The 24,897-nt window shown below is 42.1% G+C and overlaps 1 protein-coding gene across 2 annotated transcripts in view; it reads right to left on the minus strand.

Annotated features, from left to right (window-relative positions):
• Positions 1-24,897, minus strand: part of DUS3L (dihydrouridine synthase 3 like) — a 241,275-nt gene that overhangs the window by 93,669 nt on the left and 122,709 nt on the right. For both annotated transcript variants that reach the window (XM_078663631.1, XM_078663632.1), the window contains exons 7-10: positions 21,281-21,397; positions 19,162-19,227; positions 18,965-19,075; positions 18,727-18,823 (exon numbers count right to left, since the gene is read on the minus strand). In XM_078663631.1, the coding sequence (XP_078519757.1) occupies positions 18,727-18,823; positions 18,965-19,075; positions 19,162-19,227; positions 21,281-21,397 (391 nt within the window). The remainder of the gene's footprint in view (positions 1-18,726; positions 18,824-18,964; positions 19,076-19,161; positions 19,228-21,280; positions 21,398-24,897) is intronic.

Consider the following 24,897-nt stretch of genomic DNA (forward strand, 5'->3'; position numbering starts at 1 on the left):
AAGCCACGTTCTTATGGGAAGGGGGAATGCCACTGTACCTAGGAAGAAAAAACAACCCTTGCATTGATCTTGCCTTGCCAGAAGCCAGACTAATGTCTCGCCAACCACAGACAAGTGTTCACTTATGGAAACCATGCACACACCAGTTCTTGAAATTAAAATATGTAGTTTATGGTGAATAAGGCCAAGGACAATTATGTACCAGTGTCGAACACTGCAAACCTCCGGCGCAAATTAAGCACTGCCAAAGGCTGCACTTCTTTCAAACAAAGCGATGCAGTGCTGTTTACTACATGAAAAGAAACTCAGTCTAGAGTCACTGAGGGTAGTCTCGGCTGTAGACTGACCACGGCACAAATGTGGGGGCCCCAACTACGAGCAATTAATGATGTCCACAGGTGACGGCTTGCACATCTAGACACAGGTAAACTAGTGATTAGAGTTATCTCTATATACATAGGGAGGGGTAAGACTGGATATACTCTAAAAGTTCCCTTCTATATAGGGCTTGTTTCAACGCTGTCCCTGCAGGGCCTCGACACTCTTCTGAAGCTGGGAGGCAAAGGTTCCCTCGATGGACTCTGGGCACTGATCTCCCGGTAAGCCTCCGATTACTTGTCCTCTATGTGCTGTCCGGCCTTCAAATGCGGCTCTGATTAGCCGCCGGCAGCCTGCTGTGTCGAGGCATAGGGAGGCGCTGGGGGCTCCGCTTGTCACCAGGCCGGATGTTGTCTCCGTGCTCATTACACCTCTCCGCTGCAGCTTGACTCTTCATGAGCGGCGGGGGAGGGTGCCAACGCTTTTATGGTCGCACGCGCATCCAGGGGGGCCGCTGCTTTATCCGCTCGCAGTGCCGGGGCAGTAACAGGCATCACTGGAGGGTCCCCTCGTGCTCCTGTGAGCCTCTTACATCTTCGCGGGTGCCGGTGGATTTACTGCAAAATAGATTTTTATTTTGGGTGATCGGGTGCCGGTAGTTAATATTGTCGGTGGGGTGAGGGGGCTTTACGATACTGCGGGTGGGCTCCGCTTTGATTGTTTGGGCGCCCGGCAGCTCGCCTCATGCTGCGGGCGCTCTCCTCTTCAGTTAATCCCCCCCCCGCCGCTGCTCTTCGCACACGCTGCGGGGACATTGTATGCAGGCCGTGGGTGGGCTCCGCTGGTCCTGCTTTAGCGGACACCAGCTCACCCTAATCCCTGCCAGCTGCATTGGCTTCCTTTTATTTCGAGAAAGCAGCCCTCTAGAAGTCTTCTTCCTAATCCCGCGACCTGAAATTCAATATCTTTTTTTTTATTTCGGAAAAAAAAGAAAATTTAAGTTTCATGCCCTAGGCAGCCCAGCTGAGAGTCCTCGGTGTGTTTTTTTCATGTTAGGTAAACACAACCTTGAATGGAGGGAGGGCGTTTAGCAGACAATTAACTCCCCCTGAGCCCAGCACACAATCGTGTTGTCCTGAAGTTTCCCCAGCAGACACCAGATAGCCGCTAAATGGCTGCCCGGTAGACGTCGTCGCTGATTGCATTTTTGCAGACCTTGCCTCCGTGTTTATGGTCTTGTATTTATCAGCTGGGACATTACCTAACCTAAACAAGCACAACGAGAAGAGGGGGGCGGGGGGCGGGCGGAAATGACACAACGTCAGACTCTTGTTCTTGAACTAATGAAGCCCTTTCCCGGCCTGGCATGGAGCAGCTGCGCGCTGAGCGCTGCTGAATGGTGAACGCGCCCGGCCATCTGGATTCACTTACGGAGGCACCCTGACAGCTCCTAATTATAATTAATGTACTTCTTTGCGCGAGCACGAACGAAAAATGCCCAAGATGGCGGAACAAAACTACATTTACCCTATCACTTCAAGCCTATTAAAACGACAACACAACGAAGACGAATCACTGGCCAGATGAGATACCAGACTAAGGAATGTGTGGAATTTGTCTCGCCAAAGCCCTAGGAGATACTTTTTTTCTCTTCTTTAACATTAGGATCTCAAAACTCCTCCCACTTACGTGGGCGGAGGCCTCGCCCTAATAAAAACCACAATGCATTATAGACCACAATAGGCTCTATATATTTCTCTTTTCCTTGTCCAGCCGGACAGGAAATTTATTAGTTTGGATAAATCAGAATCTTATAAAGAGGCACACAAACTGGATGCACACGGATCAGCCAGAGAAGTTGTTGCCCGAGGCAAATGTAAGAATTAAGCCTGGGTGGCGTTCTGCTACGTGGATCTCCGTGAAGTGCTAAAAAATTCAGCCATGCTACGCAAGTGGTGAAATGCGTTGATAAATGCTGTTCACTGTGATTTTCAGTGCCAAGTGCTTGTCTGCACTGTGCAAGCGGGCGCTACTTCCTTCTGCCGATCGAGTAGATTTTTACTCAAGCGGCAGCTTTCTCAATGCAAACGGACAGTTTGTCAACGCGAGCGGTCACGAGCATACGCAACCAATTGCAATGAAAATCTGACCGCCTGCGTAGAGAAATCTCACGGGATGTTGATTTTTCACACTCGCACTCACCAACTTGATGTGGACTATCGCGAGCAAGGAAAAAATCTCCCCCAGAACTGGGTTTTCCTCCATCGTGCTCGCCAACTTGAGGATGACAAACACGAGTGAGGAAAAAACTCTGATCCGTTACGCGGAGCAGAGTTTTTCAGAACTCCGTGAGCTCCACATAACGCGGTGTGCAGAAATCTCCACAAATTCCGCGAGTGGAGCGGAGTTCACCGCCCAGACTTAGTAAGAATGAGGAGACTGAATGTAATAAAGAGTGATCACCTGCACAGTAACTGATGAATGAACAGCACTGGTTGAAGCATCTTTCTCTATGTGCAGGCTGCAACTGAAGGCAATCTGGAAGATAAGGTAAAGGGGAAGATAATAGAGAATTCCACAAAACTAACTTGAGACAGAACCACATAAGCACTTCATTAAGGAGATCACTAGGGTGCCTTGTGAAATAAGACACTTCAGTTGGGATGAGACCAGTGCTTAATTTGAGCATGTGCTTTCAGGTGCTCAGCACTGGCACTTCTTTCACAGGGACGGGGCTACAATTTCTTACCCTGCAGGTGGTGGTCTCAATGTTCATTGTTCAAATTCAAAATAAAAAGAATAACATACATTGCATGGTGACTGGCTGGTAAATGTTCATAGACAGGCCAGCATATGCATGTCCAGGCAGGCAGATTGTGTATCACCACATTAGTGATGATGTCATAACGCCGATCACAAATCCAAGAAGTCATCGACAAACTATGGCTTGCATTCTTTTCACCGAGTCTGCTGCACCCTGCCACTGCCTGAGCCTAAGCTTCCCACTGGATAATTGTAGCTAGGGGCTGGCTCATGACGGAGTGGAGGCAAGGAAGCTGCAAAAGCGCATTTGGAACTTGGGAGTGAGGGTTCCTGTGGAATAATAAACTAAAGTAAGTGTGGACTTTTCACTTGCTGCGTAGCCAGGAGTAGCATATCCGGCAGCCCTGCATTGCTGCTATCCTCAACGTGCTCGATGCGGCTGTCGACCAACACAACTTTTGTGCGCCATGGCGTCACCTGTAGAATCTGTGCACTGCACCGCAGCATGGTAATTGCTGAGCATGCGCGAGTCCAGTAGACACCACAGCCATGCTTACCAGCATTGGCAGCATTACGGCTGGGGACAACGCCTGTGCTGTAGCAGGCAGGGTCACAGCAAGCTGAGCTGTGGATGCCGATGCCATCTCTGGACCTACTAATTATAGGCAGCACTAGCAGTGACATCACCTGCTGTGCTCGGGCAGCTGTCTGTTCCACAATAAACCAAGCCATACCGCACTGATTAATATATGCAAAAAAAACATTTTCATTTGGTGTACATTTAGTTTTTGCACTCGGTGTAGGTAATAAAGTAAAACTTGCAATCTTCCACTTCTTTAGGAATGACAACAGGAAAACGCAGAGTTCAAAATAGCAGGGACATGTACAGGCTGACGACAGGGGTCACAGGCAGCAGCAGTGTTATAGATGGGAGAGAGAGCAGGAGTAAAGAGGAGCAAGAAATAACAGGTGAGGAGAGAGATAAGATGGAGCTAAGTAGTAAAAAGAGGACAGCAAATCAGATACAAAGAGAAAGCAGCCATGACATGAAAAAGAGTGCATTAAGAAGAGAGAAGATAGAACGAAAGGATGTAGAGGACAGAGGGAAAAAAGCAGACAAATGATAAAACGGAGACACAGCTAATCACTACTAGAAGAGTGATAGTAAAGAGCCAAGATCGAGGGGAGAGAGAGCAGAGCATGGATAAAAGTGAAGAGGAAAAAGGACAGGACAAGAAAGAATAGTGGGCAAATCCGAAATACAGGGAATAAGGTAACACACCAGGTGTGACAAAGATGATAGAAAACAATTAGAGAGGTGGGAGGATAGGCTCTTAGAGCAACGACTTAGGTGACAGACAACAGATCAAGGTTAGAATATAGAAACTGAGGCAGTGAGAGTGTTGAAAGTGGGGCTCACCGGAGGAAGAAATGAGCTGTGGCCTCCTTGGCAAAATTTTCAGCACCTGCACTGCTTTCTTTTTACAAATTAAGCACTGTATGAGACCAGCTCACAAGGGGCTAGATTGTCAGGTAATCTCAGATACAAGCAGCTGGGAAAGAGAAGAATAAAGGGAAACCGCATCCTTCAACCGCATCCTTCTCAGTGCTGAAAATTGGGACACTTTAGAGGGTAATGCAACTGCTGGCCCATCCCTGAATTGTGACAGCAAAGGGAGCAGCTGAGGGAAGCACCTTAGGACTCATATCATTACAAGCCCTAAGAAGGTGGGCAATATGCCGTACCAGCCAGACAACCAAACTATATCCATTGGGTATATTTTAGCCACACAGCTAGGACACCTGACCAATTGACATCTCATATCAAGTTTACCACTTCCCTAAATATGCTGGGAATTAATACTGTGCTGTAAACCTGGATAGTGACATTTCCCTGTGAAGGGTGGTCACTTAACCTTGCCATCCAAGTCAACCCATTTGTGGCACAGTGAGCTCATTGGAAATGGCGGAGACATAAGATATTATGTTCTCTAGGGCAATACTTTGAACGTGTTTCTCCTCTAACTTTTCTGACAAAATTGGGAACATTTAGTATCAATTTAAAATCTATGAAGTGTGTAGTTAAACATAAAATAAATCAGTTACTTATGTGTAACCCTAGTTCCACAGCATTGGTATCTTTTATATAATCACCTGCGTGAATCATTCCCCGTTGTGAAGCTTGGACCCTTTTGTACTCTCAAATACATTAAACTCTGTTAAAATGGCCATATGCCTCATCAACAGTCTTTGTTTTGTAGCACATCCACCTCATATGATGCAACCCGAACATAAGCCAATGAGGTGGAAGTGCTAGCTCTTCTACTCCAGCTACAGGCCACCAATGCTCATTCCAAGGCATAACGTGTGAGACAAGTATATAGTAAATGGGTTTCAGACAGGGGAGGAGAGAGGGTCGCATTTGAAAGATAACTCAGGAGGACTGGACTTTCGGGTAAGTAACTCATTTATTTTCCAGCACTGGATCTTTGATATGGTCTCATGCTTGAAACAGATTAGTAAGCAGAACATTACAATGAAAATTAATCTAAGAAAGTGGGAAGCAGGTGCCCCTTCACAGAAATGGAGCACCAAGGACAGCCTGTGTAACTAGTGAATCTGCTTCTGCATTCAAATCAAGGCAGTAGCTTTGTTAACATACGTCTGCTCATCCACATAGCTGGCAATGCAAACGTCGTTCAAAGGCACATAAGCGTAGAGTGTCACAGTCGTAGCCATATTCCTTGTGGAAAATGCTCTCACGTTTCCCTGGAATGTATGCTTCGTATTGTTGAGGCAGGAGGTGATAGCCAACATACAATGGCCAATATGCAATTCCATGCCTGGGCATGGGTCGGCCTCTCCTTGGGTGGCGGAAGGATATAAACAGTTGGTAAGAAAAACGAATATCTTTTGTCTTGCTCATATAAAACGTGATGCACCTGCACTCATCCAGTGAGTGTAATGACATTTCTGTTGAGGTTGTGGGATTTGGGAAAAAGGACCACAGAATGACAGGCTCATTCTGGCAGAAATCTGTAGGGGCCCTATGTAAAATCTTCAGGATTGGTCTGTAAGATGACTTTGCCATCAGTAAAGCAAATGAAGAGTTATTTCACTGTAAATGGATGAATTTCGCCTATTCTACATGCCAACGTAAGTAACAAGAGAAATGCTGCCCTCCATGAAATTAATTTTAGATATGCTCAGTGGATCCAAAGGCGGCAGCATGAGCTGGTTCAGGACAGTACTAAGATCGCAGAGTACTGGTGGACGTTGCACAGGAGGAAGGGCTCTGAAATGTCCCTTCATAAATGGTTTTATTATTCTCTGTGAGAAAAGAGTGGTGAAAAATGTGTTCTTTTTTCAATATTGTGAGATTGCTGGCAGATGGATTTCACTTGATGAGTATTTAAGCACACTCTTGGCTAGGGTCAGAAAATACGGAAGTATTTGGTAAGGTGTTCTTGTCTCTGGATAGAATTCTTAGGTTCTGCACCAAACAAAGAAACGCTTCCATTTGGCGCAATAAGTTCTTGTGGTAACCTGCGTCTGGGCTTGCGCCAGGATATTTCTAAGTTTTGCTGTGAGATCTAAATGGACAAACTCCAGGTTGTCAGATACCATGCTGTCAGGTTCGACAACCTGGAGGTCCTAGCGCATAATTTCTTCATTGTGCCAGGAGATTAGATTGGTGTTCACCTTCAGTTGTATTATTGGGCATGCAGATAAATTCAGGAGCTGAGTGAACCAATACTGCTCATGGCCATGGAAATCAGATGGCGTACAATGTTTCGGCTTCGCTTAGGATGCAGGAGTTCAGAGGAAACAGTGTTAAGGTGTACACGAAGATGCTGGATCATGGGGATGCTTGGAAAAGTGAGGGGTGGGGGCATCTGTGAAAAGTCAAGCTAGTTTCTGATTGTCTTGCCGTCACATTTGTGAGGCACCCTTCTTTATCCAGAGATCTGCCGTACCCCAGTCTGTGGTTTCTATTGTGTGTATAACCCTGGTCATATTCGGGTTGTCTTGTAGAGTACCTAGATTAGCTTTGACCCTGGTACTGAATGAACCTCCCTCTATAGGCCTGAGATTATTGTGAGCCACAAAAAGCAGAGAAAACCAGGGCAACAATATTGGAGAACCTCAAGGGATTTTGATGTATCGATTTTAACATACTGCAAAGCGTTATCAAAATGTTTCCCAAAAAAAGTTACTCCATCAAACAGCATATTCAGTATCTCTGCCTGGACTTCTGGGTAGAAAGATGTAGATCGTATCCATCGCGGACTTCTCAATATAGCTGCTGCTAGAAACCTGCTTTTGAAACATCCACTGCACATCAAATAAAGTTGCTGAAGTTGTTGCACATAGTGATTTCTCTCTTATCATCCAGTATGAGGGCAATCAATGGCAAGATGCATGCCACATTTGACAATCATAACGGCCTAAAGTCATCAATGCGTTTGCCACCTTGATTAATGTTGCCGCCTTAGTACCGACTCCACAGCATAAATTATCACTGTTTCTGCCATCTTTTATCAGGAGGTGCTGGTGAAGGTGTGACCGGGTTCTCAGATCTACCCTGTGTTGCAGACATGATAGGAGTTTGATTTGGGATGACCCATAAGGCAGGTTAGGGCTGTGTCTCCAAAAGAAGAACCACCGCTGACACTGTGGTTGGTGTTTTCATAAATGTCATGACTCTAGAATAGGTATTGACCTAATAGCTTTATGAGTCTGTTCCTTGAAGTCATACAGGAAGCATTAAATGTTCTAAGGTCATCAGGAGATTACATTTGTAGCCGCTCTCTCCATTACGAAATGGAAAGGTTTTTTTTTCATAAGTAGGTGAATCTGGTTGGACAGATTTGTCACCTTCCTTTGGTAAGATAATCATCCCACTCCTCATTAGCCTCATTATCTGGCAGTAACGGGGTCTTCTTCCTAATTTGAGTAGACAGATTCTTTAAGAATCCTCATCTCCCTATCTTTAGAAGTGTGCAGGACATGTTTCGGTGTGACTGGTCTTGGAGACTGCTCCGTTGGCAGTGGAGGTGGTGTAGGAGGTGCTGATATTGGAGGTGGGGCACACATACGTTTTTCAGGCAGTAGTCTTGTAAAGAAGTCCATGATCGGTTATAAGGTTGTTAATCACGATTAGGTGCGTACATCTAAGAGTAATAACATCCTAAAGTGTGGTGCTGGTAATCATACTCCTGATAAGTATCATCCAGGCATGTATTCCGTGAGATTTGGTTGGGGGGAGACATCTCATATTTCCCCACTAAAAAAAAATCAATGGGCGCAGGGTGAATAGCAGAGATGACCAAGCTTTGAGATGGACTGTTTCCATGAAGAGTAAGATTATTTTTTTTTTAATCATTTTTTTATTTGAGAGGTTACTTCATTCGGCAACGTAACATCTGTACAGATACACCCAAATCCCAGCACAGTTCAACCTTGAACAGTAGCAGTACAGTATAGTCTCAACATTTTGTACATGTAGCAAAGTTTGCAATGAAAAAAAATATATATATATGTATATATTTTCATGAAAGAAACAAGAGTATACTAATAGCAGATATCTGTACCAGTCTGCCGTACATTGCGTTTAACGGATTGACATTTCCCAATAAACAATAAACAAACCATAAGAACCTAACTCCATAAAGAAACTCTCCCACCCTCCCTCCCGGTCACATACATAGAACTTCTCCTACTTTGCCATGTGTCACTGCGTCAGACCACCCAGAGTTTCAAAGTGATTACTCTGCGCTTAACCTGAGAATGTCCGAGTGCTGTACCTCTATGTCAGCCTCAACTAGGTCTACGTGTGTTCGTTCCGGCGATCTCCTCCAGGGGGACCTACGGTATCATGACATACCAGGCTCTAGTATCGTCTTCCAATTTTTCATCCCTCCTGACTCTCTTCATTCAGACCAATCGCCATCCTTCTCTTGGCCAGGACTAGCCATAGCTGGAGAAATCTACGAGTAAGCTTCGTCCCCTTGGGGCAGTACCTCTTTAATGGACTGGGGTAGCGTCCATCCTGTGATTTGTCGTAACGCTCCACTATGGATCCATGAAGAGTAAGATATGTACTGATTGGCATTATGTGGCCTCTGGGGCTGATTTAGAGTTTGGCAGACAGGGTACTCCAATGCAATAGCAGAGGAGTACCCTGCCCGTCTAACTCAAGGTCCATCCTCGTGGGGGGACCGCAAGAAACATTTATTCTATCTGTGTAAAACTTTCTCTGAAGGACCATCAGTGGTAAGCTATCGACTGTCTGCCTTAGTTAGCATGCACGGTTGGTGTATTTTCTTTTACTGTCTGCCTTAGTTACCGTGCGTGGTTGGAGTATTTTTTTTTTTTAAACTGTCTCACATCACCAGGTCTATCCTGGTAGTAAGAGACGGTAAAAAAAGAAACACCATGCAAGAAATCTCCCCTGGTGTTAGAAGTTGCGTTTTTAAAAATAAACTTTTAAAAACGTTGCAGTAATCTGTTAATTGCACGCTGTATTGAGAGACCACCATGACTGTTTACTGAAAATGCATAACGATATCTGTGGGGCCAGCAGACCTCTCTAAATTTTGCAGATAGACTAAAGGCAAGGTGGCTGATAAAGTCCTCTGCCACTCAGTTTGCCTTAACCATAAATTAGGACCTAATTCTAGAGTGGGACAGTACTTGAAAAATGATGGATTGGAATGCTAGGCCAGTGATTGCCAGTAGTTATACTATTTGCACGCATATGTTTCATCGCCTTTTGTGGGTCTGATTGCCAGCAATATGCCTGGAAAGTTGGTACTGACAAAGCATTCCAACTCCACTGCTGCCAATCTTTGAGAATTCAAAAAAGTAGTACATTTGCCTCCATTCAGTAGTACTCAAATGGGTACAGATTTACTACTTTTTGGAAAAACAATAGATATATATATATATATATATTAAATATAGGATTATCCAGCAATTCCACAGACAACCATCCGGCACTCCAAAGTAGGTTTCAACTCAGTTTTTATTGATAAAAGACGAGTTACATCAACGCGTTTCGGGAGTCAAGCTCCGTTGATCACGATGTTTTGCCACCATTTTTTTCACATTAATATACACATAGTAGTGATAGTAAAAAGTGGTAAAGGACACAGAATTGCGTGTGGGACTTCCTTTCATGGAGAACAGCGGCATTATTATAATATGTTGCTTTCCCCAGCCTTCACACATCTATATGTATTCACCACAAACCAATTCAATTGCAAATTGTTTCTTTTTCCCTAATCTCTTGGCTAAAATGCATTCAAATAATTTTTATACCAGAAATATATTTTGGGGGTATGCGTTCCTTGATTTTGTACAATTCTATTCTACACAAATTTAATCGTGTTTTAACATTTTTTGTTAGTACATTTTTTTAATAACAATCAAAAAGTGCAAGTGCTATTAAAAACTTTTTTTGCAATCGTTCAGTTTGTTTTGAAAGTGCTGTGGCAAGTGCCATTTTCCATTTGTTCTCGATTCTTGCAATATCTCAAGTGCCAGTTCAGCAACAGAACCCAAACTTTATGCAAGCCTCATTCACCAAAAATTTACTTTACTGACGGAATGGAATCATGGATCACAAAGTATATACATAATTTCCTATGGTATCCCCTACAAGTTCATAACTAATCAACGAACAGTTACAAACATATAAAAAATCTAAGAATGGTTCAAAAAGTGCCAGTGCCTATGTAAACAATAATAGTTTCTTAACCACATCAATGCTACAGCAATTCATCCTCTGTGCTGCAGATCCTTGAATTCCATTGTTCATGACGAGCTCAGCTCGTCATGAGCACACAAGCAGTGTACTGCATGACGAGCTGAGCTCATCATGAGCATGGAAGGGGTTAATGTAAACATCTCACTCCTTTTAATGTAAACCAATTTGCCATACAATACTCCATTTCAAGAATAAAGTGCAAGGCATAAGTAATTTCGATACTACTTCTTATGTAAACAGTGATAATTTCTCAATGTAAACATTTCACTCAATTTCCTACAATTAATTCCATTACAGTACTTTATCGAGAAGTAAAGTGCAAGTGCATATGTAAACTAGATACCATCTTGTCTATTGTCCATTTCACATCAGTGCAAAAAGATCGTCTTAAAGTGCTAATGCATATTAACTCCTATATTGCAAGTAACATTTTACCCACTTCTCGACACTGGTCCTATTTCTACATTTATCAGAAAATACTATCACTAAAAAATGAAATGTTTGAGATTTTTAAAAAAAAAACTGTCCATTCATGGTTCTTAGTGCAGATTTATAAAACTCTTCATTATATTTATCAGAGCAGGCAGGTATACAAATCCTCATCAACATTTAGCCCATACAGTTCCTTACAATTGAACTCTAGAATAAAGTATGTCTCTAACTTCCGGAGTTCTCTTTCTCTGTCGCCCCCTCTTCTTTTTGGGGACTTCTGCTATGCATGTATATTGCAGACTTACAGGGTCACTTTGATGATGGAATTCAAAATGCCGGGCGATGGGATATGTCCTGTCCTGATTGACAATCGCTCGCCTGTGTTAAAGGATTCTCTGGTGGACAGGTAGAGTAGTACTGCCTATATAGATTTTAGGGCAGGAGCATTGTAACAGATACACAACAAAATTACTTTTGCAGGTCATGAAACTCCTAATGGTTACGGTTTTATTAAAAAAAGTTCTAAAATCAGTTCGATTCATGCCATGCTGACACGCCTTGCATTTAGAACATTTTTTAAAACCAGGTTTTTGTTTTAGCCAATTAGAGATACCCTTCTTTTTCTCAACGAACTCACTTTGAACGATCAGATCTTTGAGTGATTTGGATTTCTTAAAAGTCACCTTGGGGTTTCTTTTGACTCTAGACCCCAACACTGGGTCGTTCTTTACGAGGTAGCAGTGTTTTTTTTAGGATAGATCTAACTTCCCTATGTTTTATATTGTAGGTGGTTATAAATCTTGAATTATCCTGATTACTCAAATGTTTATTCTGTTCCCGATGTGTTTTAGTTCTTGAGGGTTCAAAAAGTATCTTCTGTCGTTTCAGATTTTTTGCTTTGGTGGATGCCCCTTTTAAAACATCTTGCTTATAACCCCTTTGGGTGAATCTTTGAGACATCTCCTTTTCTATTTTATCAAACTCTTCCTCACTGCTACAGGTTCTCCTAGCTCTATAGTACTCCCCAAACGGAATGTTTCTAATTAATGCAGCTGGATGGGCACTTTCCGCATGGAGAACTGAATTTCAAGCAGTAGCTTTGCGAAAGACAGTTGTTTCTAGTTTACCGTTAAGGGGTCTGATCCGAATGTCCAAGAAATCTATTGTGGTTTTACTGTGATGACCTGTGAACTCTAGATTTAGGGAGTTTTGGTTAAGGTCATTAATAAACAATTCGATGTCTGACTCCGTGCCCTGCCACAGCACGAAGACATCATCGATAAATCTAACCAACAACAGGACATGTTCAGTCCACTGGTCGAGGGGACCACCCCCGAGCACCCGTTCCTCCCACCAGCCAAGATGTAAATTGGCATAACTGGGGGCGACACAGGTGCCCATTGCAGACCCCCGTTCCTGCAGAAAAAGATCGTCACCAAAGAGAAAAATGTTCTTCGTGAGGCACCACTCCATAAGTTCTAAAATCATTCTTTTTTGGGCTGCAAAACGGCTGGTCGTCTGTTAAGATAATATTCACTCGCTTTTAGTCCGTCCACATGTCTAATACTGGTATACAGTGTGGATATATCTAATGTCAGTAGGAACATGGTTTCATCATCCCAGCAAATATCAAAAATACATTTAAAAAAATCAGTCGAATCTTTGATATAGGAGGGGAGAGATCTCACTATTGGATTCAGAAAATAATCGATGTAACATGAAGCGTTTTCAAAGAGACTCCCACAGGATGAAATAATAGGTCTCCCTGGTGGACTAGTGGGGTTTTTATGTATATTAGGGAGCATATAAAATACTGGGATTACTGGTTTCTCTCTTTTGATAAATTTGTACCCGTCCCAGCTCAGAAGTCCTTCTTTCCAGGTATCTAGTCTCCCAAAGAAATCTATCATTACCTACTCATACTCGGACTGATCCTGCTATAGCAACTGCAATCCTGTAGTTGACTACGAGCTTCTTTTTTATATTGTTCCCTCCCCCATAATACATTATTCCGCCCTTTGTCCGAGGGTTTTATCAGGAGTCCATCTTCTTCCTGTAGTTTTTTCACTGTCTTGTGTAACAAAGATTTCTTTGGATCCATTTTCCGTTTTCTTTGATTTTCCACAGAATATAAATTTTTTAGATCCTTATTACATTTTCTCCAAATAAATCCAGATTATCTTTTACAGTTTGTGGCAAAAATCTGGAAGGAGCCCTGAATGGTGTATGTATATATATATATATTAATTACCTACTGGCGGTCGCCAGTAGGTAGTTATAGTTAGGACCTAGTTTCCATAGGAAATCCTCAACTTTCTATTTGGAATAACTTTCGCGCCGGTTGACGAATCTTCGCGAAATTCACAAAGAAGATGGGGCGCTTTTTGAAGCAGGGGCCGAGAAAAAAGGGAGGTCCCAAAACGTGTTTTCCCCATGCAATTTTCCATATGGACCTTTAAGTGAGGCTACAGCCCGAACTGCTGAACGGAATTACACCAAATTAGGCAAAAAGGTAGAGTTTGGTTCGCAGTTTACGCTTTTTGTTAAATGGTGTACATCCGTGCTGTAGTTCCTGAGAAAATCAAAAGTAAAATCACAGATATATCTATAGACGAAGTACCGTACGCGTATCCTCCCGAGCACAAGCTTTATGCTAATTGGCGGTCAACACTCCAAACCAGGAAGTGTTGGCAACCATCTTGTGCCTCGGCAGAACCGAGACACAAGAAAACAGAAAAAGAAACGCCAAAAACAAGAAAAGGTATTTGAGATGTCATGAGTGATGTCACTGACCATGTCATGAGTGATGTAATAGGTGACGTCATCAGCAGTGCATTGCGGGCGCGCGAGTTATAGTTAGCTGCACTAACTATAACGGGGGAATTTCAATGGTTTTGTATGAGCGAAATGTCCAGCTAACTATAACATGTGTGAAACCTATGGTTTTTTCAGTGAAAATATATATATATATATATATATATATATATATATATATATATATATATATATATATATATATTTTAAATCTCTCTCTTAGGGTAATCAGTATGAACGGAAAAACGAACAAGCACAGCAGACCCAACTAGCAGGCCAAGCATGCATTTATTTGCACATCCTCCTCCCAGAGTTAGGCCCATATTTTATAATCTAAGGTGTCTCCTTCATAGTTAGGGACATAATGGATATCCATCTTTGTTGGGCTATAAGCGGTATTAGAGGCGGCCTCGTCGCTGAAATCCACTTCTAATTCAGAATCTAACATGTAGTTGAGAAGGCTTAAATTGGTGGAAAAGAGAGTTGGAACAAAACTGGTCGTCAACAGCGAACTCTACATTGAAGGCTTTTGCTGTGGTCAATGGTGATTTTGACGTTGAGAATGATGTTGTGGATGACTGATTTTTTCTTTGTCGTTGCCGAAGATAACATAGGTCCCCAGCACAAACTGCAGCTCACCAAAAGCATTTCCGGAGCTAGATTTTTGAGCTAGCTGGTTTTAATCTTACCTGGAGTGGGTTCTTTTAGTTTAGTTATTAAGAAACTACAGTCTTTATCTGTGAGGATGTGCCTGTTGGCACTTAGGACTGTAAGTCCAGTTGGAAAATCTGCTTGTTTCTGTTTTTCGCCATCCTTGAGGACGTACTTGGTGTAGCACTTCTCACTGAATCATTCCCACTTGATCGAGCAACGGCCTTAGAATGAGAGCATTTTTTCTTTACGAGGACATATAGTGCCAATATCCTCTCTCTATCCTTCAGAGTCTTTGAAAGGAAGGTGCTGCAAATGGCAAAGCATCAAGGATTGTACAATGGATAAAAGGCAATATCTGCATTATTCATGTGGGTCATCAGTGTAGATGGTCTACTGAGCACTGATAGAGCAGGATTTAAAAAGCTTTTTTTCTCTTTCAGCCAGGATGACCGAGGACAGAATTCCAGGTCCCGAAAAGTAGAAATAAGCCAGAAAGTTACTCCCAAAACAACTCACAATTCACTGAGGATGGTGCTGTAGGAGCTCCAGGGTATACCACAAAGTATCAGAAAAAGGTAAATGAAAGGTTAGAGCACAGCTTTTCACAGGGACTCTCTCACGCGATGTGTGGCAGAAATCAGAGCTATGGGGAGTAACAGAGCTAGTATTGCCACCTCATTTGTTGAAGTCGAGATTGCTTCAAATGAGGTGGAAGTACAACTAAACAACAATGTTGAGGCCTATGATCAAACACTGTTTACTACTATTTAAGATTACCAAGGATTGCCAGCCTGACAATGGGAAACAATTCAAGCGTGTGAATATAAGAAAGAACCAATGTTGGAGAACTGGACCTGGTGTTTCATGAAAGAGGGAGACCGTGCAGATTGTCATGGTAAGGTTCACCAAAATGCAATAAGATAGTACATTTAAAGCCTTTGGAGCTAGTACTAGTATGATTCAGACTTGGGTCGCCTACTTTAAACAAACTGATCTTGAGCAAATCATTCTATACGCACATACTGGTATTTAGAATTATAAAGAATGAACCTAGGCAGGGTGCAAAGGAGCGTTGCACAATATGTGTGTGGGAGACTATCAGGTAATGTGCCCATGACGTGGGAATTACATAATGAGAATACATCCCTAGGCCTCTGTCCACAACCTGGAATATAAGGGCAGTTTGAAACAGATGTAATGGAAGAAATAAACACCAAAGGCACATTCTCAGTAGAGGAACACAGTATGGATAATTTTCAGAGATGTTTAATGGCAGGTGACCGCAATCAGTCGCTGCAGCTCTACAGCTGAACGTGCCACTGAAGCTGCATTGCGTCCCATGGCAACACATGGTAGGAAGTGAGAAAGACCACTGGAAAACAGAACTGTTGGCCACAAATTGTAAATGTGTGTTAGATAAGTAGTTTTTTTCTGTTCTAAAACACATGTAATGATGAGAAATGGAAAAAATAGAAAACAACAAGCTGTTGGTTTGCAAGTTAATTTGGAAATTAAGTGATTTTCTCTGCTGGTGTAAGGAGATACACGAATGCATCCTCGGCTGCCAGCACTCCTGCTTTAAAGAGTTCTGGGGTATCATAGTAACGGACAACATTAAGCCCTCAACGCTGTATTTTTTTAAATGACCCAGCTTGAAGCATCTGTCTAACGTTTTCTAATCCAGGTAGAAAAACTATTCCGTGCTCTGCCTTAATGGTGGGCACAGACTTGCAAAAAGGTGCAAGAGTGTTGCTAAAGAGTGAAGAAAACGTTCCCTCTTTTTAGCGAAATGGCTGTTTTTTCACTGCATTTAGCTATTACAAAGCTGATTCAAGCTCAGTAGGCCTACAAGGATTGCTAATTTACAAGAACACACGACACTAAAATGCAAGCAACTGCAATTTTCACGGATGAGCGTTCTGGCTTCTGCAAACCTTATTTTGAAAGTCAGCATTCTATCTAAAAAGGAAAATATAATTAAAAGGAATATTACATGCAGAAACTAACTTACATGTTTCTATGACTGATAGAAACAAACAAATCTCCCCTGAAAAGGTGATGTTACTGGTGATTAGCTACATATCTATGAAACTCAATCCTAGTCTCTTACCTATAATTAAAATGCTTAATTAACCTTATAACCTAGCTGTTCTCTTCCTATAGATTCCCCCTGGTATCTGTCGCAGCACTGTAGTAGTATAATGGAAAGGTGCAAAGATTTTTTCAATCTTTTCAAAGGTTTATGGGACACCTCGAAATTTTAGTCAAAGTGTTTTGCTTCAGCATAACTGCTAAAAATCAGGATTTTCATAGAAGAAAAAATAACTGTGCACACCCCTACACCAACTGCTACTGACATTCCATAGTCTCATAAAATAAGATCCCGCACAAATAGGTCTTAGGAGGCCTGTGATATGACTGCACGCTGTAATATCATGTTGGATCCTGGGGAGAAATCCTAAAGCTCAAACCTGGATAACTTTGTCTTGGAGAAGTTCCCAGAATTCTGGAATGACTTGCAGAAATAGGACCAGTGCACCAAATTTCCCACGTTATTCCTCATAGCTTGGAATCCTTTGGTAACAATTTATTTATTTATTTTATTTTGAGAGTTTTATACAGCGCGAACAAGATCTTTGCAGATATCAGAGCGCTTTACAAGTAAAAAATACAAAGTAGAATATACAAAGTAAAAATACAATGTAAAGAAGCGAATATACAAAGTAATATATGAGGTAGTTAGGTACAAGGTGCTAGTTACATAGGTAGGTCAACGGACATGAGGTAGGTCATAGGTGTGGTAATGTAGGTACACTGAGTATAGACAAAACAGTTGTGTCAATAGCATAAAGTGCAATAGCAAGGAGCATATACTTGCTTAAGCGTCTTTAGAGTATCTAGAGTTTAAAGGTGGGCCTAGTTGAGGTGGGTGTGTGCAGGATGTAAAGACCCACAGGTGCGAGTAGAAGGGAAGTAAGGATCGTTGAGGTGAAGAGGGTAAAGTGTGCAAAGTCAGCCAGGTGCGTCAACAATATAACAATAAACATAATCAACCAGGTGCATCAAAACATTATAACAAAATACAAGGAGTGAGCGTATACAATACGTAATTCGTTAATACAGGGTACAATAGGCCATGGACGGGCAGGACTTACAGCGCAGATTCATGAGTGATACGTAGAAATAGGTCATGTGTATTTTGCCATGAGGATCGCTTTAACTTTCTTCTTAAAGATAGTGTTGGAGGTGATGAGCCTTGTTTCAGGAGGGAGTGAGTTCCAGATCCTGGGCGCCATTCCTGAAAAGGAACGTTTATACGTTTTTTCCTTCCGAAATCTTCGGGGTTTCAGCAACAGATTGCTTGTGCTCCTAGTAGTTCGGGAGCCACCCGAAATTGTCAACTTTTGAGTGAGGTAGGCGGGTGAATTCAGATGCACAGCCTTGTGTGTCATGCATGCGATTTTCAGTTGGATTCTGGCCTCAAAAGGTAGCCAGTTCAGTGATTTAAAGTCCGGGGAGATATGTGAGTGTTTTTTTGAGCCTGTGACGAGTCTCGCTGCGGCGTTAAGGGATGCTCTTAGGGGTGCTGTTGTAGTTAGGGGGAGCCCGCAGAGGGCGGTGCAGCCGTATTCTATGTGCGGGATGACTATAGATTGTACTGCAGTTTGGAAGTCTTTGGCAGGAAGGAATGGTTTAAGTTTTCTCAGGGTATTGATTTGGAAGTTCGCTCCTTTATATAACCCATAATTACATATACCCCCAGTATCGGTAATAACAGCTGACGTTTTACCACTCTGAAAATACATTGGGGTGAAAAGTTTAAAGGATAACTGTGTATTGTTCAAGGTGCGTTCTTACCTGTGTATAAGTACCGTAAAGTGGAAACACATTCCCCAAAAGGAGTATGAAGATAAACAGTTTGCTTTACTATGGTAATATTAATTTAGTAGGGGAAGCACATGGAGATAACATACCAAACAAAGGCACAGGACTGGCTAAAGCAGCACAGCGGTTGATGTATTCCCAGTCAGCAAGTTTTGTGTAACGCTGTTCTTTTGATCTCCCGTGAAGCTAAAATAATCAAAAAAAAATTGACACTTTCTCAATAGAACAACGTCATTATTTTAATCATCATAAAAGTCATGCTTCCAAAAAAAAAAAGGCTTCACTGATATTTTCTTACAAAAATACCAGTTGTAGAGGGGTACATACCGTTATTAATGAAACTCCCCAGTGTTTCAAATTTGGAATCAATTTATGAGCGAGATTGGCGTTTTCTTGGACCCCAGTTCTGATTTTTACGGTCAAAGGAACATCGAGTACCTTTCATAACAGAATAAGAAATGCTTCAATTAGGACATTTATAGTACACAAAAGTCCCAATCCATTAAGAAAAAAGTTTTACTTACAGAATTCATTCCTTTCACTATTTGTTCGAATTTTCTGGAGCGACTCATCAGGGCACACCCACCTCCCTTGTGGGAAAGAAAATAAAAAGTGAAAACCTACTTGAGACTTTGGTAATTAGCAGGTCTTCTCAACTGTGCAATTAAATGAAAGTTAAACATGTAGAAAACCTAGGTCCTCCAACTCTTCCCTAAGACTGCGCAATTGTTTTCATTGAATTGGGTGGGGCCTAAATAGTAGATAGAGTGTAGTGGATTGTGTCCACCTTAATGCACACGCATCCACGTACAAAGAGAGGCAACATTACTATTAAAGGGGGCGTGTGCAATGTAAAAGCTTTCATTCATTCATTCATTCATCCATCCATAACTTAGACCAACTTGACAAAATATCTGTTCCCTGCTTGGCCGTCTCTAAATACCCTCTGGAACATCCAGGGCTGAAGCAGTGTAAGAAGGAGCAGGATGTACTGTGATGATGATTAGATAAGTTTAAGAGTTTTACAACATGGATATCTACAGCGACCCAAAAAGTGAAGAAAAGTTTTGCCAGGCACTATTTCACCTCACGGAGCCCTGCCCTGCTGTGTAAGATGAGCGATAGTCTATCTCAGGTGTACCCAACTTAGGTGTAAGAGGACCAGATCCATTCTAGAGCTTCAGGGTCTTTATATAATATACATTTATGAAGAATCTAAATGGAATTAATAAAAAAAAGTTAGTGGGTAGTCTGAACATCTGGAGTGGAAAAGGCCCTTTAGGTCTTATGTTGGACACCCTGGGTCTCACCCATTCAGGCTGTTTTGAAAACAATGTTATTAGTTTGGATAATTAATGCAGCAAACAAAACCAATGTTGTCTCTTCGTATATGCTGCCTGTCCCATAGTCATCTGATTGATCAGCGCCTAGCCTGGGTCAGCAAATTCTTATGAGAGATTGTGATCCAGGTCTGAAGGATATCCTCACCCACGCTGTTGCCTTCAAGGCTTTGGTCTGGCTGCCATAATTTTTTAAGTAAGCAAAACGAACAATTGCTTGTGTAGCAGTCCCTTGCTTCTCGTCATTTACATTTTCCTCTTTTTTTTCCCTGGAATGCAAAAATAAAATGAGTGTCCTGCTGCATCACTAGCATAATAGAGGCTGACACTCTGGACCCGACTACGAGCTTAGGCGTTATTTATTGCCACGGATAAATAATGATACCATGTAGAACTTGATTTATCCGGTGTGAGAAATTAACACCCATTACGAGTTCATGGGGAATGACATGCGGATTTTGAGGTTTAATGCACCAAAATCCACATGGTGAGGTAAATACCATACGTTTTCCCCTGTTAAATTTCAGCAGGTTTGACCTGCTAAAATTTAATGACGGTTGAGTAATTTAACGCATCTGATAATGATATAAGATGTGTTAAATAACTTCAAACTCCTAATCTGACCTATGCGTAAACAGGCGTTCACGCACAAGCCGGAAAATTATGAGAAACTCCTAATCAGATCATCTGTCTCCTGAGGATCAGTCAATGTGACGTCTTTATACTGCTTATAGGGGAATAGTTGAGGAGTTCTGAGGTGCATCCCAACAGCCTTACACTTATTGGAACACTTAATTCAGCAGGTTACTATCAGCTTGCGGGTCTAGAGAGGTAGCTCCTTTTGGGATTAGTCAGAAGCCTACACTGCTGCTTCCTTTGCACAACGGTTGCATGAGGCAACTAAATGATCATCCAAAGACACAAAATTTTGAAAAACAAATAATGTTGATTCTTTCAATTGGTTAATCTTTCAAGCAACACTGACAGAACCCTCTCCACCATGTGAGCATGCCCAAGATACCCCACTGGTGGAGCGGAAGAGAGTTAATCGAGACAACACTTATTGGGTGATTGTCGGCTACATGGGGCAGGGAAAATTTTACAGTAAAAAATGAATCATTGCTTATGTTCTGTCTATAGAGCGGCTGGATGTAACGCTTACTCGAGAAATGGTGGAGGCTCTACTTGGGTGCACAGCTGTCACTCAACCTGGGCTGCAAAGGCCCTATTTTACTCTTAAACGCTCAGGCTCAGTATAGAAGTTATACATAAAAGTTACTGTATTTGGAAGAAAATGCTTTACCATGTTAAACACCAAGTCAATTGGGCAGCCAACATTGATATCCACAAAGTCCACCTCAATGCTTTTGTTCAGCAGCTCAGCACATCTAGTCATGGTATCCGGAAAGGAGCCCTCTAGCTGAGAAAAAGTATAATATTCAGTGACAAAAATCAAAAGGTGTAATGATAATCCTTACAGTAAATGATTTAAAAAGGGCAAGCTCGGCTATACAAGGGACATCAAACTGGCACAATATCTACATTTTCCTTGATGTCAGACAGAAGATCAAAGGAATATCCTGTCCGTTCAAGACTATCATTAAATGTTTAAACCTAATAGTTCAATTTCTCCAGTACATTAAAGAGAGAACAGTAGAAGTTTCTTTGCGACTGAAAGCAGGAGACATTTCTACAGATTTATTGTCAACCATTACCAATATAGGAATCTAATTGAGCTCTGAATTCCTGTCCCCGAACAACATGGATCCCGAATATACTTAAATGGAGCAAATCAACACGCTTTCCCTGGCTACTACTACTGTGTCCATCACAAAAACGTTGCAAATTAACCTGATATTAAAAGTCCAATCATGTAGGATTTACTGCTGACATCCTAGACAAATTCAAATCTTCAAGACACCAACACAGTAGCATGGAACACTATTCGTAACAAAGTGATATGAGAACAGAACAGAAGCCAGCATACTCTACAATAATAGATGAAGAACAGTTATTCGTATAGGGTACCAACGCTTTGTATTCTTCTAATACAACGTAACGTAACATTTTAAGAAGGTGCTTATGGTGCCTACGAACCTTCTTCTCGCACATATCTGGATGGCACCAACAACAATTTACATTTTAGCCCCATAATGAAGAAAAGTCAATGCCAGGATAACAATATGATAGGACACAATGAAACTTGGAGTTGGAACATTAATCTGTAGAACATAGACGACCCAATGCTCAAACATTACAGTTTAATATTTCAAGTTAGGACCATGCATTCTACTGTTAAAATGTGTATGAAAGAAATCTGAAAACCTTCCGCAACACATCGAAAGTTGGCACTGAACCGAGGTAAAGACATTCTGAAGTGCGACCTTGACAAAACCTAAAATGGCCTTAGTAACAGAAGTAAATTAGAAATATGCTTACAATCTACAAATGGACTCTGGCAAAATGGGAGTCCTGATTAAACAGTTCTTAAGCCCGTAGCAACATCCTGCATGCTAAGCTCCCATGACTAGAATAAACAGTTCAGGTAGTGAAAAATGTCTTCATTCCAATATCCACTTTGCAGTTGTGGATAAAAATTATCTGTAGAGAGGTAGTAATTGTTACATTTAATGACCGCTACACAGTGGCACTTCAAAGGATTGACAATCTGTACCCCACCTTCTTTCCAACAGAAACAAGAAACTAAAACCAGCATTGGCATACCCAATAGGTCTCGCCTTTGGGACCTTATAAGTGTTTAGCCATGCAACAGTTCATGTTGTTGCACCAAGGATACTGTGCTGCATAACTAAATACTCATAAGGTCCCAAAAGCGAGACCTATTGGCTATGCCAATGCTATGGATGTTGTTTGAAGTTTTATACCTCACGAATAAGGCAGGCATGTTTAAACTGCATGTGATACTCCAAGGATACCAGAGAAGCAAAATTAAAACAGGTGTGACCTGCACATGCTTTCTGACTCCTAATTATATTTTCTTCACTAATAAGGGCGGGGGGCAAATTGAGGCGTTGACACCTACTGGCTAGGGCTGGGAGTGACGCACTTGCTATTACACTTGCTGGCCTTGGCTTGTAGTGCTGCTCTACAGTGGTACCTGCTGGAGAGGGCTGCGAGACCTACTTTTGCAGCAACGCCTACTAACAATCAATGGTAGCTCTGCCCTTCGAGTGACTCACTTGTGGTAAGGAATTTGGAGCTCTGCTACTGCTGTCAGGAGGGCTCCTGAGGCAATGGCTGGCAAAGACTGGGAGTATGGCCTTTATACAGTGACACCTGCTGGCCTGATCAGGAAGTGCTGCCTTTCCAGTAGCATCTGCTTGCAGTGGCACCTGGGGGCCAGAGAAGGGACTCTCTCTCATACTAATATCATCGGAGCAAGTCTGGAAATGCTGCTCAGCCACTGACACCCAACGGCTAGCGGGTGCTTTCACTGCTATACCTGCAGTTCGAGACTAGGAGTGTTGCTCTTATGGTGACCCAGTTGGCTGGAACTGGACTTTTGGCTCGCACAGTGACGTCTGCTGGCAGACAGTGTTGCTTTAACAGTGGCACTTGTTGGCCGGTCATTGAACAGCTACACCTGCAGGCCGGGGATGGAACTGCCATGTCTGCTGCTGTCTGGTTAGGGTGGTATGAAGCGATGCCCACTGGCCCACGATGGAACCTTGAGCACATTTATCAGAGTTCTGACCTGAGAGTGCAACCCAGTGATATTACATTCAGTAAGAATGTGTGACTCACTTAACATGCACCTGCCTTTCTTTAAGAAATGCGCATATAAGATCGGTATGGTAAATATGTAAACAATTTTAAAAACACAGTCACGTACAAAAAAAAAACTTGTGCAAACACAGGTCTATCATCAACATGTTTAAGTCCAGATATACGACTACAACGAATTCACAAGAGTTTAGGCTTGAAAACTGCAAAAGATGCCACTATCTAGGAGTACTCCTGGTGATCATTATTCACATTTATCACGCAAGTGCACATTCACTTGTTAAAATGTTACTTTGCAGGGGACATTGCCCCTCGCGTGCTTAGCACGTCATCGCGATCGCGGTGAAAGCAATCACGATGATGTGCTAAGCACGAGAGGGATGCGCCCGCAGCAATGATTGGCGAGGCGCGCGTGCTTGTGCACGTAACCACAAGCTGGTGGCAGGCGGGTAGCACTTTGAAAAGCCCCTTACTAAAGTCGAGCAAAAAAACCAACAAACGCAAAGCTAGTTGGTGATAGTTAATGACCGGTTAACACCAACTTAAACCGAAAACGTAATCATCAAAGTGTCATATTCTATCCTAATAAAATACTGCAAGACAGTATTCTAGGGATCGTGGGATAAAGACACGAGTGAAGAACTTTAATCAATGTATCTATTTTGGCTAATTGTGTAGCACAGTTCAATAAACATACCACATTTTCCATGGTTCTGAAGGAAACAACTACTAAATCTGCATTAAAATAAACAGACCATTCCACGCAGATAATTAATGTTTCAATTTAGGCATTACACTCTCCTAGAAGCGTGCTCAGAAAGTCTACAGAAGCACAGATTGCGCAAAAATTAAATGGTAAATTCTGTTGTGGACGAGCAAGTTAAGGTTACAGACTATTGCAATCTGGAAGTGAATGGAATCGGCCCATAAGAAAAAAATTAATTTAAAACAAGAGTGTTTCCTCATTAGGGTGCTCGTGTCTCTTGTAGACAAGCACTTGAAAGCTATAACCCCAAACAATATTTGAACGCTGTTCACCTGGGAAGCAGAACTCTGCCTAGTGAGTGATGAAACATGTCATAAGTCTTTGTTAACTGGATAGCAGGTTCTAGTAACAACTGACGAATTTTGGAAATGAAACCACACAACTCTTCCAGACACATACCATACAACGTA

Source organism: Lissotriton helveticus, chromosome 10, assembly GCF_964261635.1.
Source record: "Lissotriton helveticus chromosome 10, aLisHel1.1, whole genome shotgun sequence".
NCBI classification, from domain to species: domain Eukaryota; kingdom Metazoa; phylum Chordata; class Amphibia; order Caudata; family Salamandridae; genus Lissotriton; species Lissotriton helveticus.